At 41.5% G+C, this 14845-nt stretch overlaps 1 protein-coding gene across 1 annotated transcript; it reads left to right on the top strand.

Moving 5' to 3' along the window:
- The first annotated feature begins 718 nt into the window (after positions 1-718).
- LOC115381280 (CUB and sushi domain-containing protein 3-like) lies at positions 719-14068 on the top strand. The gene is made up of 5 exons (XM_030082566.1): positions 719-789; positions 1086-1265; positions 2386-2565; positions 3104-3301; positions 13836-14068. Exons 1-5 carry the CDS (start codon positions 720-722, stop codon positions 14066-14068), a joined length of 861 nt encoding a protein of 286 aa, XP_029938426.1. The 5' UTR covers position 719.
- The last annotated feature ends 777 nt before the right edge of the window (positions 14069-14845 follow it).

Genomic DNA, 14845 nt, shown 5'->3' with positions numbered 1-14845 from the left:
TTTGCTAAGCCCCCTTGTCATTTATTGTTGAGTTATGTCCAACTATGTGAAAGACTGCCCGATCTCTCAATGATAAAGACTCCTTTAAAAAAATCCTGGATCCAGACAGTGATCCGGATCATCACCAAAATTTAATGGATTCTAATTTAGTCCAAGACCCACCTTTCCACAAAGTTTCATTGCAATCTGTCAATAACTTTTTCCGTAATGTTGCTAACAAACCAACCAACAAACAAACCAACCAACAAACTGACGTGATTACATAACCTCCTTGGCAGAGGTAATCAATAAATATGACTATGTAAAGTGAGAAGCTCAGCGCAGTAAAAGCTGTCTGAACCTAGAGCAACTTGACTAAAAATTATTGACTTTATTTTTAAAATAAAAACCAAGCAAAAATGTTCTAATGATGGAAATCTATGTAAGGAGTCTGGCAGAAAGGAGGAAGTTGTCAAATGGTCACTGCTCTTTAAACAAATGGTCCCACCAACAGAAATAAGTGCCTTTTTTATTGATGATCCCAAATGTTATTTTCTGGATAAGTTCTGTAAACGATATTGAGAGAGTGTTGTTGTCTACATGAAGTTTGGATTGAATTCAGGGTGCAGAGGGCGTGTTGTTCTTTCCCCAGGGGAAGTCCATGTTTGCATCTCCTCTTTTTCAACTTCAGGATTTAAACCCGATTGTAAAAGAAGTTAACTGAATTTGATTTAGAAAACATGAAACTGGCTGCTTTCTTTCTGTCCCTCCAACTGTGGGCAACTGTGGATGTTTCTCTGTCGCTGGATGGTGAGATGAACTATTTTATTTCTTTATCTGTGACAGTCGGACTGCCTGGATTGATTGAGGAAAAACAAACAGGGAGTTTTTTGTTGAAACTGCAGTCAAAGACAGAGTGCAAAGAGAGAGTATGAACAACAGATTTCAAGCCGAATTCATGGTTAAATGACATACATAATTATGTGTTTTAAGTACATGTTATGTTAAGATAGGTAGATAGATAGATGTGGAACTGCTTCAGTTTGTTTATCTCTTTGTGTTAGTAATTAAACACCACTTCTTTCTAAATGGGTTTTGTCTCTCAGTGTGTTCAAAGGTCCCAGACATTCCTCACGGCCATGTATCAGAGGAAACCAAAAAGTCTGAGTATCAAGAAGGAGACGTGATCCACTTCTCGTGTGACGCAGGCTACATAGCAGACCTAACCTCTAAATATGTATGCACCAGTGAAGGCTGGCTGGTGATTCGTCGGGGAACGTGCTACTGTGAGTTCAGTGACTTCGTGCTACTTGCTACAAGACTTTGTTGGAGCAGCTGTTGTGCAGCAGAGCCTGTGCTTGGAAACATTTTCTCCCCTTTGGTTTGAAAAAAAAAACAGTCTCTTTTCAAACACGTGTTCACAGACATTGAGCAAGTCAAACATCATGGAGGAAACAGTCAAACATATCTTCGAAATCTACAAAGAAAAATCATGATTATGTAGTTCATGATTTGCTGATGTATTGAAAAGATAAAGGAAGAAACACCATTCATGTTCAAATTCAGTTTTTAAGTCTCGCTGTTTGACTGTTGAATTTGTTGATCTCTAAAGAGAAAGGCACAGTTAACTTTTCCCTTTGTCGCAGAAAGTCCTGTAGAAATGAACCCATATCAAATGTGGACTAACTTCCACTTCCAACTCTTCAGACTTTGTGTGACAATTTTCTCCTGTTTGATTCATGTGAGATGAGAACTCCGGATTCAAAACCTTTTTTTTTTTTTTTTATTTGTCCTTTTGGCAGCTAAGGCAAATAATATTTTATGTTTGGGAGACTTTTAGTGAAACAGGAACATATTGAAGATTCTCTTTCTATTGCTGCTTTCATTGGAAACTGGTGTGGCTGCCAGACATGACCGGGGTGGGAATGCGCAGAAAAAGGAAGGGATTGTTAAAAAAAAATGGTTGATAATAAACATTGGACCTTGCTATGCTACCAAACACACCCAAATACTAATCAAGAACCCAACAGTTACACAACGGAACAAGACTGAAGAGTGCTTTCCACATGTGGAGAAATACATAAAGTGATGAAGACGAAAAGTTAATAAATTCAACATTTAGTGAATCTTAACTATAAGAATACCAATATAGATTGTAAAACTAGGATGGCTTCCATGCTTATTGCTTGTGCATGAGCAGAAGAACTAAGTACTTAGCGCAGCGCTGGTGTACTATGTGTAACGGCAGCGCTCCTGCTGTGTCTTCAGGGGAGAAAAGCTCAACTTTGGGAGCCAGTTTGAAAAAGTGACAGTTGCCATGTCTCTGTTCACCATTTTCACGCAAACAGATACTCAAACTGCAACAAAAGTCTTGTGGTTTCACTGGTTTTCACGTTTGTTCCTCAGCGTGCGCTACACTGCCAGATGTTCCTGATGCTCACGTGGCAGAGGAGACCAGAAGAGACGAGTATCGTGAAGGAGACGTTGTCCACTTCACCTGTGATCTGGGCCACTCGTCAGAACTCATCATCAAATATCTGTGTACAAGCGAGGGCTGGCTGGCAGTCCGCCGAGGATCCTGCAACCGTCAGTTCACTTCTTTCACTTTTTATTTTTCAAATTATGGTCACCATAATGTGGAAGAAAATTAGAAATGTATAGCCTAAATGTAAACCTTTCCATGCTTTGATAACAGCAGTTTTATTTGAAACCAGTCCAAAGACCTGAGAACTAGACTGATACAGGGTGGATTTACTTGATCAAGTGTGAATGTCTTGTAATTTTTTTTAAGAAAACCATTGCAGACAGCCGAGCAAAGATCCGTTCTGCTGAATATCAATGCAGGAATTAGCTTCTCTAAGCTGTTCCGAGACACCAGCTATTTAATTCTAGTTATATTCTTCAGGGTAACTGTATTGGATTGAGGATGAAACTTTGTGGAACTCCTCCTGTAAAATTTCTCAGCTGAGATTTGAAGTTACCTGCAGACACGAAGAGATTTCAGTGTTCTAGAAAGGATTTAAACCAGTTTATCCCTTAACACACACTTTGTAATCCTGACTGAATGCGTATTTCTAAAATCACATTACTGCCTCAATTCGCTGACTCATGTTGCTGCATTTAGTTACAGCTTCCAGCTGTGAGTTTCCTCCTGCTCCTGAAGACCTGAGAATAAAGGGTTTACCAGAAAACCAATCACCTATTCGTCCCGATCACATCCTCACATTCAGCTGTGATGGTCCTGGAAAATATTTGCTTGGCAGCTCAGTGCTGATTTGTGGGAGGGACGGACAGTGGAATAACCCGTTTCCCTCTTGCACAGGTAATGAGTAAGTTTTTAAAAATCTTTTCATGGATTCTTTGAGGAAGAGTTTTTAAATATCATTAATTGCGATGGATGGATGGTTTGCCTTTCTGGATGAGCTCAGTGGTTTCTGAGGGGAGCTGGACGGATCAAAATGGGTGTGTGGATGGGTGAAAGTCAGCTGAAATGTGCTGATGGATGATTTGGATTTTTGTCGCGAAAAATGACACAATGAGGAGGGAGAGAGTCCTGGGGTTTTGTGATAGTTTCCTGTAGGGAGAACAGGGACTTGAAGTTACCTTTGTTTGTAGTAATTATACTGGAATAGTAGTGGGTTTTGGTGTTGCCGATGGAGTCCTTATAGCATGTGATATGGCTTTTGTACATTTCTTTGTGAAATGTGGGTCCAGTTTTTCTGTACAGCTGCTCAAGTTGATGAACTTTCACTTTTGATGAGCTGAAGCTCGGGAGTGAGCCAAGGGGTGGAGATGGAAGAGGGAACAGATCTGGTTCGGCATGAGAGAATTGCAAACATTCTGAAGTGTAGTGTTGTAAAGAGAAACCATTTCTTCAAGAGTGGATAGACTGTGGAAGTCAAGGAGGGAGGAGATACTTGAAGTGACGGGAGATTAGTGTTTTGTTGATGTCAGTTTTATATGTAGGGTGAACCTGCTAAACCATTAGATTTTTTTTTTTTTTTCCTACTTGTTTAAAACAGGGGGCCAACCTGATCATGATCAATATGCCCTTGTGGATGTGGTGTTAACAGTGTGCAGTGTAGTGGACACCCTGATCTACGGTATTTGTAGTGAGTTGTGTGCAGGGATCAGATTTCACCCAAAAGTGACCCTTCAGTCACCCTTTACGCTGTCGATCACATTCACCCATTCACACACACCAGTGGAGGCATCTGCCATGCAAAAGGCGATCAATCCATCCACTGGACCATCAGGCCAATTTCTAAATGAGAAAAAGAATGGAAGAAACAAACTGAAATTACCTTTCTGTGTTCAACTTGCCTTCAAGTCTGAGGTCCGATCTAACCACTTGCAAATGTAGCAACACTATTACTGAGCAGAAACTGTATAATTGGGGGCGGAAACCAACACAATGACCTAAAATGTTGAGTTGCTTGTCTCAATACTCTCTAAGATCAGGTGAAAATGGAAAGTGTAAAAGAGAGAAAAGTCTGGAAACAGCTAATGGGACTTTATCCGCAAGCCCACGTCTCAATTTCTTTCAAACAATCTGAATTTTGAGTTACAATGTGTTGATTTTCTGGTTGATTGTCTTCCAAATAATCAATAGTTGAATTTGATTGTATTTTTATTCTGTCATCATTTTGCAGATTCAATGTGTGGGAGTCCACCATCCCTTCCGGGTGCAGACACCATAGGGCCTGTGAAAGAACACTACAGACATGGGGAAAAAATTCATTACATGTGTCACAATTACCATATTGTGGAGGGTGCAGAGTTTAAAACCTGTATCAGTGGTGAATGGACCGGACACTCAAGGTGCCTCAGTGAGTTGCTGCTCCGTCTTCTATTGATGTCTTTTGATTCATTTCAAAATAGAACGGGAGTCATTCAGAACCAGTAAAGTCATAAATAGTCAGTTTCTATCAGAAATGTTCCCTCAAATTGAAATGCTAAGGCAATGTACTTATTTCACTCCTAGAATTAATACAATACTGTTAATCTGTCATTTCTTGCAGAGCCCTGCGTTGTGGAGGGAGAGGCCATGATTAATCGAAGTATCAAATTTAAATATAGCAGATTTCCCACAAAGATGTATTTATCTCATAATGATGAAGTGGCGTTCATATGTGCCAGAGGAAGACACGGCAACGCACTGGAAATGCGTCAGAGGTGCGTTGATGGTGTGCTGCATCTGCCCAGCTGCCGCTGACAGCTTGTCGCTGGCTGCATGCGATAAACTGGCTGGACAAAGGGATGAAATAATTGAAGAAACAGGCGTGTTAAACTTGGGTAATTATGGCTTTTATCAGAATTCTACAATGTCAGAGTTCCGCGATGTGTGAGAGTTCTAGAATGTGACGGTTCTGCAATGTGTGACAGCTGAAGAATGTGCCACCATTCCAGATCATGTGAGAATATTAATAAAGCTTAATAACGTATCAATAATAATAAAGTGGCTTCATTCCCTGCACCCTTTGGTGGCTCGCCTGTCAGTTTTAATTCTACCTTGTCATCTATTTAACACACACATCTGGGGGACATGGCATGCCATGTCAGGTCCGTGGAGCTGCTCATTTGGCCTCGCTCGCCCTGCACGGTGTGGTTACTGCTCCTCCTTTTAAAATGCAAACAACATATACTTTATCACATCTCATGGGCGGCGGCATTGAGGGCAATGGGGTGTTTTTACACACCTTGCTCTTTTGTGATGGGTTAGACTAATGGCGATCTGTATTAGGTGTCTCTTGATGGCCAAATTTTGTGCCCGTATTACATGTACAGGCCTGCTGCGCAAGCGCCAGGGCGCCCCAGCAATAAAATCTTGTGAACTCGTTTGGGTTTGCGTAGTGTGTTTCTGGTCCGACTCAGCAGCGTGGTCATACGCTTGATCTCGTGCTGGCACACGGACTGCCTGTTGAAAACCTCGAAATATGCGACGCTGTGTTTTCTGATCACATGCCTGTTGTTTTTAATATTGATGTGCCGTGCGTAATGACTACACCATGCGCTCCTGTGCGCCGCTGTCGGGTGCTTAACCCTTCCACTGCTGTTCGTTTCTGTGCAGCCTACGCTGTCCACGCCAACCGGTCTGTACACGCGGACACTACTGACACTGAGGTTTTAGTTTCTAGTTTTCATTCGGTCTGCCACACTGCACTTGAGTCTGTTGCTCCACTCAAATCTAAGACGCGTAAACTTAGATCTGAGCCCTGGTTAAATGAGGCGACCCGCACAGCCAGACGTGGATGCAGACAAGCTGAACGAAACTGGAAAAAGGACAAACTGGAAGTATCGTGGCAAATTCTGAGAGAGAGCTGGCGTTTATATCAGAGTACTGTAGAAACTCAAAGAAGGATGTATTTCTCAAATATTGTTGCAACAAATTGTCATAAGCCTCATGTTCTTTTTAAAACCATTGATTCTGCTTTAAATGTACCTCAGCCTATATGTTTAGAACCATCACTAGAGATGTGTGAACGATTTCTGTCATTTTTTGTGAACAAGGTTGAGGGCTGCAGAGTGCTTATTGAGGCTCCGTCCCAGGACCCTTCTGTATATGTTCCTTGCTCTGCCAGCTTTGAACAGTTTGAGCCTGTGGGTATCACTCAACTTAAGGACATTGTGACACATATGAAGGCATCAGGTTCTCCAAAAGATCCATTACCCCTCGTCTTCTTAAAGAGGTTTTCGACACTTTGGCTCCTACTGTCCAAAACATTATAAACAGCAGTTTTTCTACCAGTGTCGTCCCTGCAAATTTTAAACATGCTGTTGTGCATCCTCTGCTAAAAAAACCTAACCTCGACTCATCTGACCTGTCCAGTTTCAGGCCAATTTCAAAAATTCAGTTTCTTGCAAAGGTTATGGAAAAAATTGTTTTTATTCAGTTGCAATCATTTTTAGTGGAGCACAACATCACGGAAACTTTTCAGTCTGGTTTTAAGAGTCTCCACAGTACAGAATCTGCTCTGCTGCGAGTTTTTAATGACATTTTTATGTCTACTGATGCTGGGAATTCTGTTGTACTTGTGCTGCTTGATCTGACTGCTGCATTTGATACTGTGGACCACGAAATTCTTCTCTCTCGGTTGGAGCACTGGGTTGGAATTCGTGGTGCATCCCTTTCATGGTTCAGGTCATATTTAGCTGATAGGACTTTTTGTGTTGGTTTTGGTGACTATGTCTCTTCCTCTGCACCCCTGTCATATGGGGTTCCCCAGGGATCAATTCTTGGGCCCCTGCTTTTTTCCCTGTATATGCTCCCTCTGGGCACCATCTTAAGGAAATATGACATTGCTTTTCATTGCTATGCTGATGACAGCCAGATCTACTTACCGTTAAATAAGCAGGATCCTAAGGCTATCAAACCTCTTTTAGACTGCATAAATGAAATCAAAGCATGGATGGCATTGAATTTTCTTCACCTCAATCAAAGTAAATGTGAGGTTATTGTTTTTGGTCCCAGTTCACCACACATGTCCTCCTCTATTGACCTTGGTTTTCTGGAGCCATTAGAGAAGCCCATTGTTTCCAACTTGGGGGTCAAAATGGACTCTGAGCTTAAACTGGATCAACAAATCAGTGCCGTTGTTAAGTCTAGCTTTTTCCAGCTAAGACAACTGGCCAAAACTAAACATTTTCTGTCGACCAAACAATTTGAAACGGTGATCCATGCATTCATTACAACCAGACTTGACTACTGTAATTCACTGTACTTTGGTGTGAGTCAGAATGTGCTTAGCCGCTTACAGAGAGTCCAAAACTCTGCGGCTCGACTCCTCCCTGGAACACGCAAATATTACAGCATCTCACCTGTATTAGCATCACTCCACTGGCTTCTAGTGGCTTTTAGAGTTGATTTTAAAATCCTCTTATTTACTTTTAAATGTTTGTACGGTATGGCTCCTTCCTATCTCACTGACCTGGTTCACCTATATGTCCCGTCTCGATCTTTAAGATCAGAAGATCAGTTGCAGCTTGTGGTCCCCAAGACAAAACGCAAGCTTCGTGGGGACCGTGCATTTTCTGTCACTGCTCCACGGCTGTGGAACCAGTTGCCTTTGGAGATAAGACAGGCCGAGTCTCTGACTGCTTTTAAATCTCTTTTGAAAACACATCTTTTTTCACTGGCTTTTAATCAATGATGTTCTTATTGTTATGGATTGATCATTTGTTTTTTTTTGCACTGTCTGCTCTTATATTGTATTTTGTGATTTATATTTGTCTGTGTACAGCACTTTGGCCGGCTGTAAAGTTTTTAAAGTGCTTTATAAATAAAGCTGGTATGGTATGGTATGGTAAAACCATGACGCATGCTAACTTTGAAAAGTGACTCTGTGAAGCCATCAGGCGGGGGCTCCGTCTACAAAGACATCCACGTAGTGGAAAAACTTGTGGATGGCATGAGATAAGACTGCTGTGTTTCATCCCTCCCCTTCGTTATCTTCTCCCTCTGACCCCTCTCTGCCATTAACGCTCAAGTCACCAAAGCTATTTTAGTAGAGAATATGACTGAGCGGGTCATTTGATGCTATACCAGAATACTTTAACATAAAAATGATTTATTTGTTGCTTTTTTTTTTTTTTCAAAAAGCAGTTAAAAAGCACCGAATAGAACAATATTACATTCATCTAGGCAACCCTTGTCTATCTTGTAAAATGCATGTCACCTTTTATTTCTTTGCATCAAAAATGAAAATAAATCATAAAAAGTTTCTTTGAGTAAAATATGTATTACAACCTGATAATTAAAGCATTAACCCATTTGTGCCCAAATTTTTTTCAGAGTTGTAAGGCATATCATTTTATCAGTTGAGTCCAGTTGAATCAAGTTATGTATTTATTATTTCCATTTTGTAGTTTTTTTTTGAAAAAAATTGCATTTTTATGACTGGCAACACATATCTTGTCACTAGGTCAAATGTCACCTATAATACAGGAATGACAATAATAACAAAATAATAATATAGTCAGAATAAACAATAACAATAAGATGGAGCCTCAGGTTCTCCCTGAATAAAATTCCAAACAACAAACAATTTGAAATGTTTTTTTATTCTCATTTTTTTATACTCAAAACCTCAGCAGTTTTTTCTTAGAACGTCTAAAAACACATACTACATAAAATTTCTTGCCATACATTCCATCATCTTTCATACATGTTCTACTCATTGTGGTACTTCTTGAAACACTCCACATGTGGTGGAACATCACACTTTCCACGTGCTAATGATGTGCGTCGCCACAGTTCTTGCATCGTTTCTACCTAGTGATGGGTAAATCAGGCCTCCTGAACCACTTTCCGTGGTTTCCATTTTCTGTGGCCACGAGACTCTTGGTTTGAAGGACTGACAATGAAGTGTGCTTTCACACATTTCTTGAACAGACAGCACCATCTAGTGGCTTCAGACAGTACGGACAGTGGTTCATGAAGCCTCGTTAGCCTCTCACGAGTTGCACCTGCTGCTGTTGAAGGCCCAGTGGTTGAAACTATCAAACCAGTTATCAGCAATGCCTTTGAAGATCTTCTGCCCTGCCTAACTGGCTTTGTTCCATGGAGGAGGGTCTGGGCTGTCAGCCTCTGGAAGCAGTGGAGATCCTTCTGCCTGCTTTTCCACGACCTAAATGAATGACAAAGCAAGCATGAAGGATGTAAGAATGCACCATGTTTTAGTTCACATTTGATTTTATTGATGAATCATCAATATCATTCTTTCTAAAGCATCATATGTAGAATATTATGGAAAAGCAATATCACAATTTAGTTTTTGATGTTGGTCTGGATATAATCACTGTTGCTCTTGTCGACTGAAGAGCAGTAGCAATGATGACCTCTTGTCAAACATCACAAACTCGACTGTGATACTACTAAATAACACACATCCTACCCCCAGGGGTGGGGGTGGGGGGGCATTGGTTATGAAAAGTACTTGTGTGTCAAGAGAAGTGCACCTCCAACTGCACAGCAAAATTTTTTACTTCAGTGAAACACAAGCTAATGTTAGCTGGCAATAAAATGATATATGATAACATATAAAAATCCTAAATACACGGGCCTTGAACACCTGTGGCCTTATTTAGCTTGAAAGAGTATTCTAAGAGGACTAAAATGAGACACTGTACATCATTCTACAAATTTAAATAAGTAAATTAGGAGCAATCCTGCAGACAGTGTTTTCCTTTAGTTAGTGACAAGCTATGTGCCCATTGGCAACTTTTGTTGCCGCTCATAAAAATAAGCCCATGAACAAAAAAATATTTATCCTAGGTACAATTTTTGGGTTCAGGGTTACTCTAGAGACTCAAATGATTAAATAATTATGAATATGGTTGTTGGAAAATCATAAGAATTGTTTGAAAATTACCTATTTCAAGGAAGATTTGCGTCCGTCATGTCTTCAGCCAGAAGGAGCGGGAAGCAGATGATGTCATGCGATAGGAAGCACTTGGAAATTATTTTTTTAAAGATGAAAACCTTTGTCTAAGTGGTCTACTAGCATTTAAGTGGGAAAAGTTGCATTAGCACCTTTGAGATTTTTTATTGTGAGTCAAAAATAACAGTGATAAACTTTGGCAACAATTGTCGCCAGTGGGGCAAAACGGGTTAAAATAGAGAAGAACCGGAGACTATAAACTATACTAACACTATAACACAAATTTCAAAGAACCATCAGTCAGTCTTTTTTGAGAATCATGTTTCAGTTAAAAAAACGGCAGCATGCAAAGTCTGATGTGCAGCAGTGACGCTACATCGGACATGTTAGGAGTCGGTAGCGTCTGATTGCCACTATTCTTGCTTTGTTTAATGGAAGGATTTGCGCTGGCCTAACCCTGACACTGAGCTTCAAACCTCTTTTCAGGAAATCTTTGATTCCCTTTGTCTAAACCATTCAACTCCAGTCAGGCCCTCCTGCACTGATAATGTTTATGTAATGTGGCTAAACAGAGATCAGCCCTGTGTGCAGGAAGCCGTTGACTATATTTGATGGTGACGTGACACTACTCTCTTGCCAGCAAACATTTGAGCTAACTGGAAGCGACGTAAGCTGCCTGGACGAACGTGAATGATTAACGGATAAACTGTTTGTCCAAGGTGACACTTGTGCGTTTTCACTCTGCGAAAGGATTTCAGTTTGTGCAACTGATAATGACCAACATTTTTCTTTTTTTTTTTTTTTTTTTAGAGGAATTTCTTATACATTTCCTGTGGGACAGTTTTGTGAACACGTGAAGCCTTTGTGTGTGGAGTCTCTATGTTCAGGGTCAAATCAGGATGAAAGTTCTAGTCACGCTGGGAGTTATATAGCCTCCACAGAGACATTGATAATTTGCCTTTCGTGTGTGTTTTCTTTTTATTTGATCATATCATATCCTGGCTTTGATGTTTGTTAATGGCTGACACTGAGCACCTTTTATTGTCTTGCCTCTCAATCAAGTCTCAGCAGCACCCAGCAGCCAGGGGGTCCGGGCTCCAGGGGACCAAGACCAGCAGCCGCCGACCCCGCCGGACAGCCCGGGGCCTAAAGAGCCGACCTCTACATCTTGAAATCCTGTATATATATATATATATATATATATATGTGTGTGTGTGTGTGTGTGTGTGTGTATGTTGATGTAGCACTTTGCCCAAGACAAATTTCCCACTGGGACAATAAAGTTATCTACCTGTCTGTCTGTCTATCTATACTACAGTACAACAAAACTGCCAAATTTCATCAAGACTAAAATTAAGACTAAAACTAATTTCCACAGACTAGATTTTAACTAAAGCGAAACAAATCTAAAAAACTAAAATGTGACTTTAACTAAATCAAGTCTTTGGTGAGTGACTAAGACTAAAATCAAATGAATAATTCATGTCGAAATGAACACTGGTCCAATGAGCATGACATCCTTCATGATTTGGATTTCAAGGACATAATCAAAGAATTCTCTGCAAAGAAGACCAGACGAAAGCACTTCTAAAAGGACAGTGCTCTGCTTATTGCTAGCCTCTGCAGATTGTTGTGGACAGCTGCTAATTGTTTGAATTAGAATGACTGAATGTTTAGACATCAATCTGTTGTCACTATCCATGGTGCTGAGTGTATATGCAGATGTGTGTGTGTGTGTGTGTGTGTGTGTGTGTGTGTGTGTGTGTGTGTGTGTGTGTCTGTGGTATGTATGTAGGCCAGAAAAGCTCATTTTGTTCAGATAGTGTTGATTTTCAAACTTTCACCCATCTTGGTTTTAAATAATCAACAAAAGTTTTTATTTATTGTTGTTATACAAAGTGCCTTTTGTGTTCATGTAAGTTAATTAATAGAAGTATGCTGGTGTTTTCTGGCTAAAGAAGGAAAACTCACTTATGTTGTGAAAGAAACTAATGCATTTTGTGATGTAGATTGGGACGATGGAGTAGGGCCTACAAAACCTCTCAGGCCCAGGGCCTACTGCTAGGTTAAAGGCGCTATCCGCGATTTTAATTTAACCACGATGAAAAAAAATGCTTTTGACATCATGTACTAGCAAGTCCATGCTACATTTCTGTGAAAAAAAAAAAAATCAAACATTGGTCAGCGTGTTTTGGATATCTGGCCCCACAAAGTGCTGCTTGAGGATTTAACGTGACGACCTCTCTCCTCCAGTCGCAAGGCCGTCTTCAACGTGTGCACAACACTGGTAAACAGACCAGCATGGAAGCCGAGGGAGCAACAAGCTACTTTCTGCATGGAACATGTAGTGACAAGGTAAAATATGGTTTACCTGAGACAAAGTGGCCATTTATTTTGAACAAAAAGAGTCGAAGTGGCTCCTTTAAGGCGGCCCTGAATACAGGTGATGACCGTAACATATCTCAAATGTGGTAGGTTAAGGCGGCCCCGAGCGTAGGGGCTGTGTAGGGGGCTGTGTCAACGGCGTAGGTCCTGCGTCGCTGCGACACAGAAGCATACAAAGGCCTTTAAAGCTCATGTCCGGAGTTTTAAAAGAATGAGTTTTTTTAATCCAACATTTCAAGGTTCCGCCCTCCCTCTGCTTTCGTGAGAGACCAAGCCACGCCGCTTTATTTGTGCACACACATGTGTACCTCACATTTACCTGTGAGGTAAAAATCAGTGCCTCCGAGTCTGCAAGCATCCTAGATGTTTAGCTGTTTATGGTGGATGTTTAGCAGACAATGGATATATCCGAGGTAAGCGTAACATCTCTCTGGTTGCGCGCACGTTGATTGACAGCATGACAAAGCGTAAGCTTGAAATCTATTGGCTGAAGCTGACCGGCGCTTTTTCGGATAACATGGGGGTCTATGAGATGAAGGCGGAGCTCATAAACTTTTACATTGCTTTATGCTAATATTATATTATAGCATCGAACCAGACCAACACATTTGAGCCATGTTAAAAAAAAAAAAAGATACATACATTGGAAAAAAACGGAAACTCCAGACACGAGCTTTAAGCCTCAGCGCGCATCATAAAGTGTGTTGTGGAATTTTTTGTGAATCAGAGCCAAAGATGACGAGTCGAGGTGTTGATGCTGCATGAGGAGGATTTATTCTGGACTGCAGAGGAAGCACACACATATTCAGCTGATTGAGAGCAAGGCTGTCGCTCCGAGGAGAATCCAACCCGAATCTGGCATGACTTCCGGCCACGCCATGTCATATCGCCAGATCTCACGAGACGAGCAGACGCTGTTTCTCAGGTGAAAACATGCTGGCTCTCGGACGAACAGTCCCTAGACCAAGCGATTTCAGACCTTCATGCACCGCAGTAAGCGGTACTCGACATCTAAAAAGTAGCTTCAGTGGACTTTTGAGCTGGCGACACGCCGATTGTGAGAATGCTGATACAGTACGCATCACTGCGCAGACGTGAGGAACACCATCAGCCACCTGCTGCCAAGAGAGTTGGAGACGTTGTCTGAGATCGCCGTGAGGAGACCGCTGTCCTGCTGCCAGGAGGTGAGACGCACGGTCTTGGTTTGTGAGGACGCAGACCCCACCAGCTGCCAGGAGAGGACACGCCGATGGTGTGCTGACCAGCCAGCCGGGAGGGGACGGCCCGCCGAGACAACATCAGGAGGAGCAACTCGGAAACCGTAAAGAACAGCAAGAACTGGTTTGGTGGTTGATTCATACCGCTTCTTCTTACAAGGTATGAGTAGCGCTACACATTAAATGGCCATCTGTCACTGTGTGTGCACATTTATGAGCATAAATCCAAGCTCGGTGGCTAAGACTTGGACTGTGACTGACTTGTTGCACTTCTGGGTCACGCAAGGCGAATATAAACAGTGACAATGTCCGGGGATGGATGAAGCTGAGGCCGCCGTTGACTTCATCGAAAAAGTGCCTAATGAAGTTCAACATGTGGAATGCAAATTAGAAAAATCCAAATGGGTCATCACAAATTGAAATAAAGGCAAGAAGGAGGTCATTGATCATGTTCAGCCTGAAGACAGTGTCAAATGTTGCCAGCAAACTTTCTACAAAAAAAAAAAAAAAAAAAAAAAAAAAAAAGAGTGCAACCAGCAGGAACAGCTTTACAGCATCCTCACGTATTAAAGCTCTCGTCGCTCGCTTCTGACTGTAAAAGTGCATTGGATGGTATGAACTTCGACATGGACAGGGAACAGCAACAACTGACATCCAAAGCTCTCAACCGTACTGCGAAGCAGTATGAGCCTCAAACAGGACACTCAATACCTGCAGAGAAACTAGGTGCACATCCCAAGAAAACAGTTCAACCGTTGTCGATCAAACCAAGCCAAGAGGCACACGTCAACCCAGGCTACTAACCGAGAGTTTAATGAGAGTTTAATGGGCGAAACAACATTGCCTCAAAGTTCTTCATGTTCAGCCATCACTGGACGCAGTGCA

Source organism: Salarias fasciatus, chromosome 23, assembly GCF_902148845.1.
Source record: "Salarias fasciatus chromosome 23, fSalaFa1.1, whole genome shotgun sequence".
Taxonomy (NCBI): domain Eukaryota; kingdom Metazoa; phylum Chordata; class Actinopteri; order Blenniiformes; family Blenniidae; genus Salarias; species Salarias fasciatus.
Note: the sequence above shows the minus strand (reverse complement) of the source record. Positions and strands in the feature narration are given on the sequence as shown.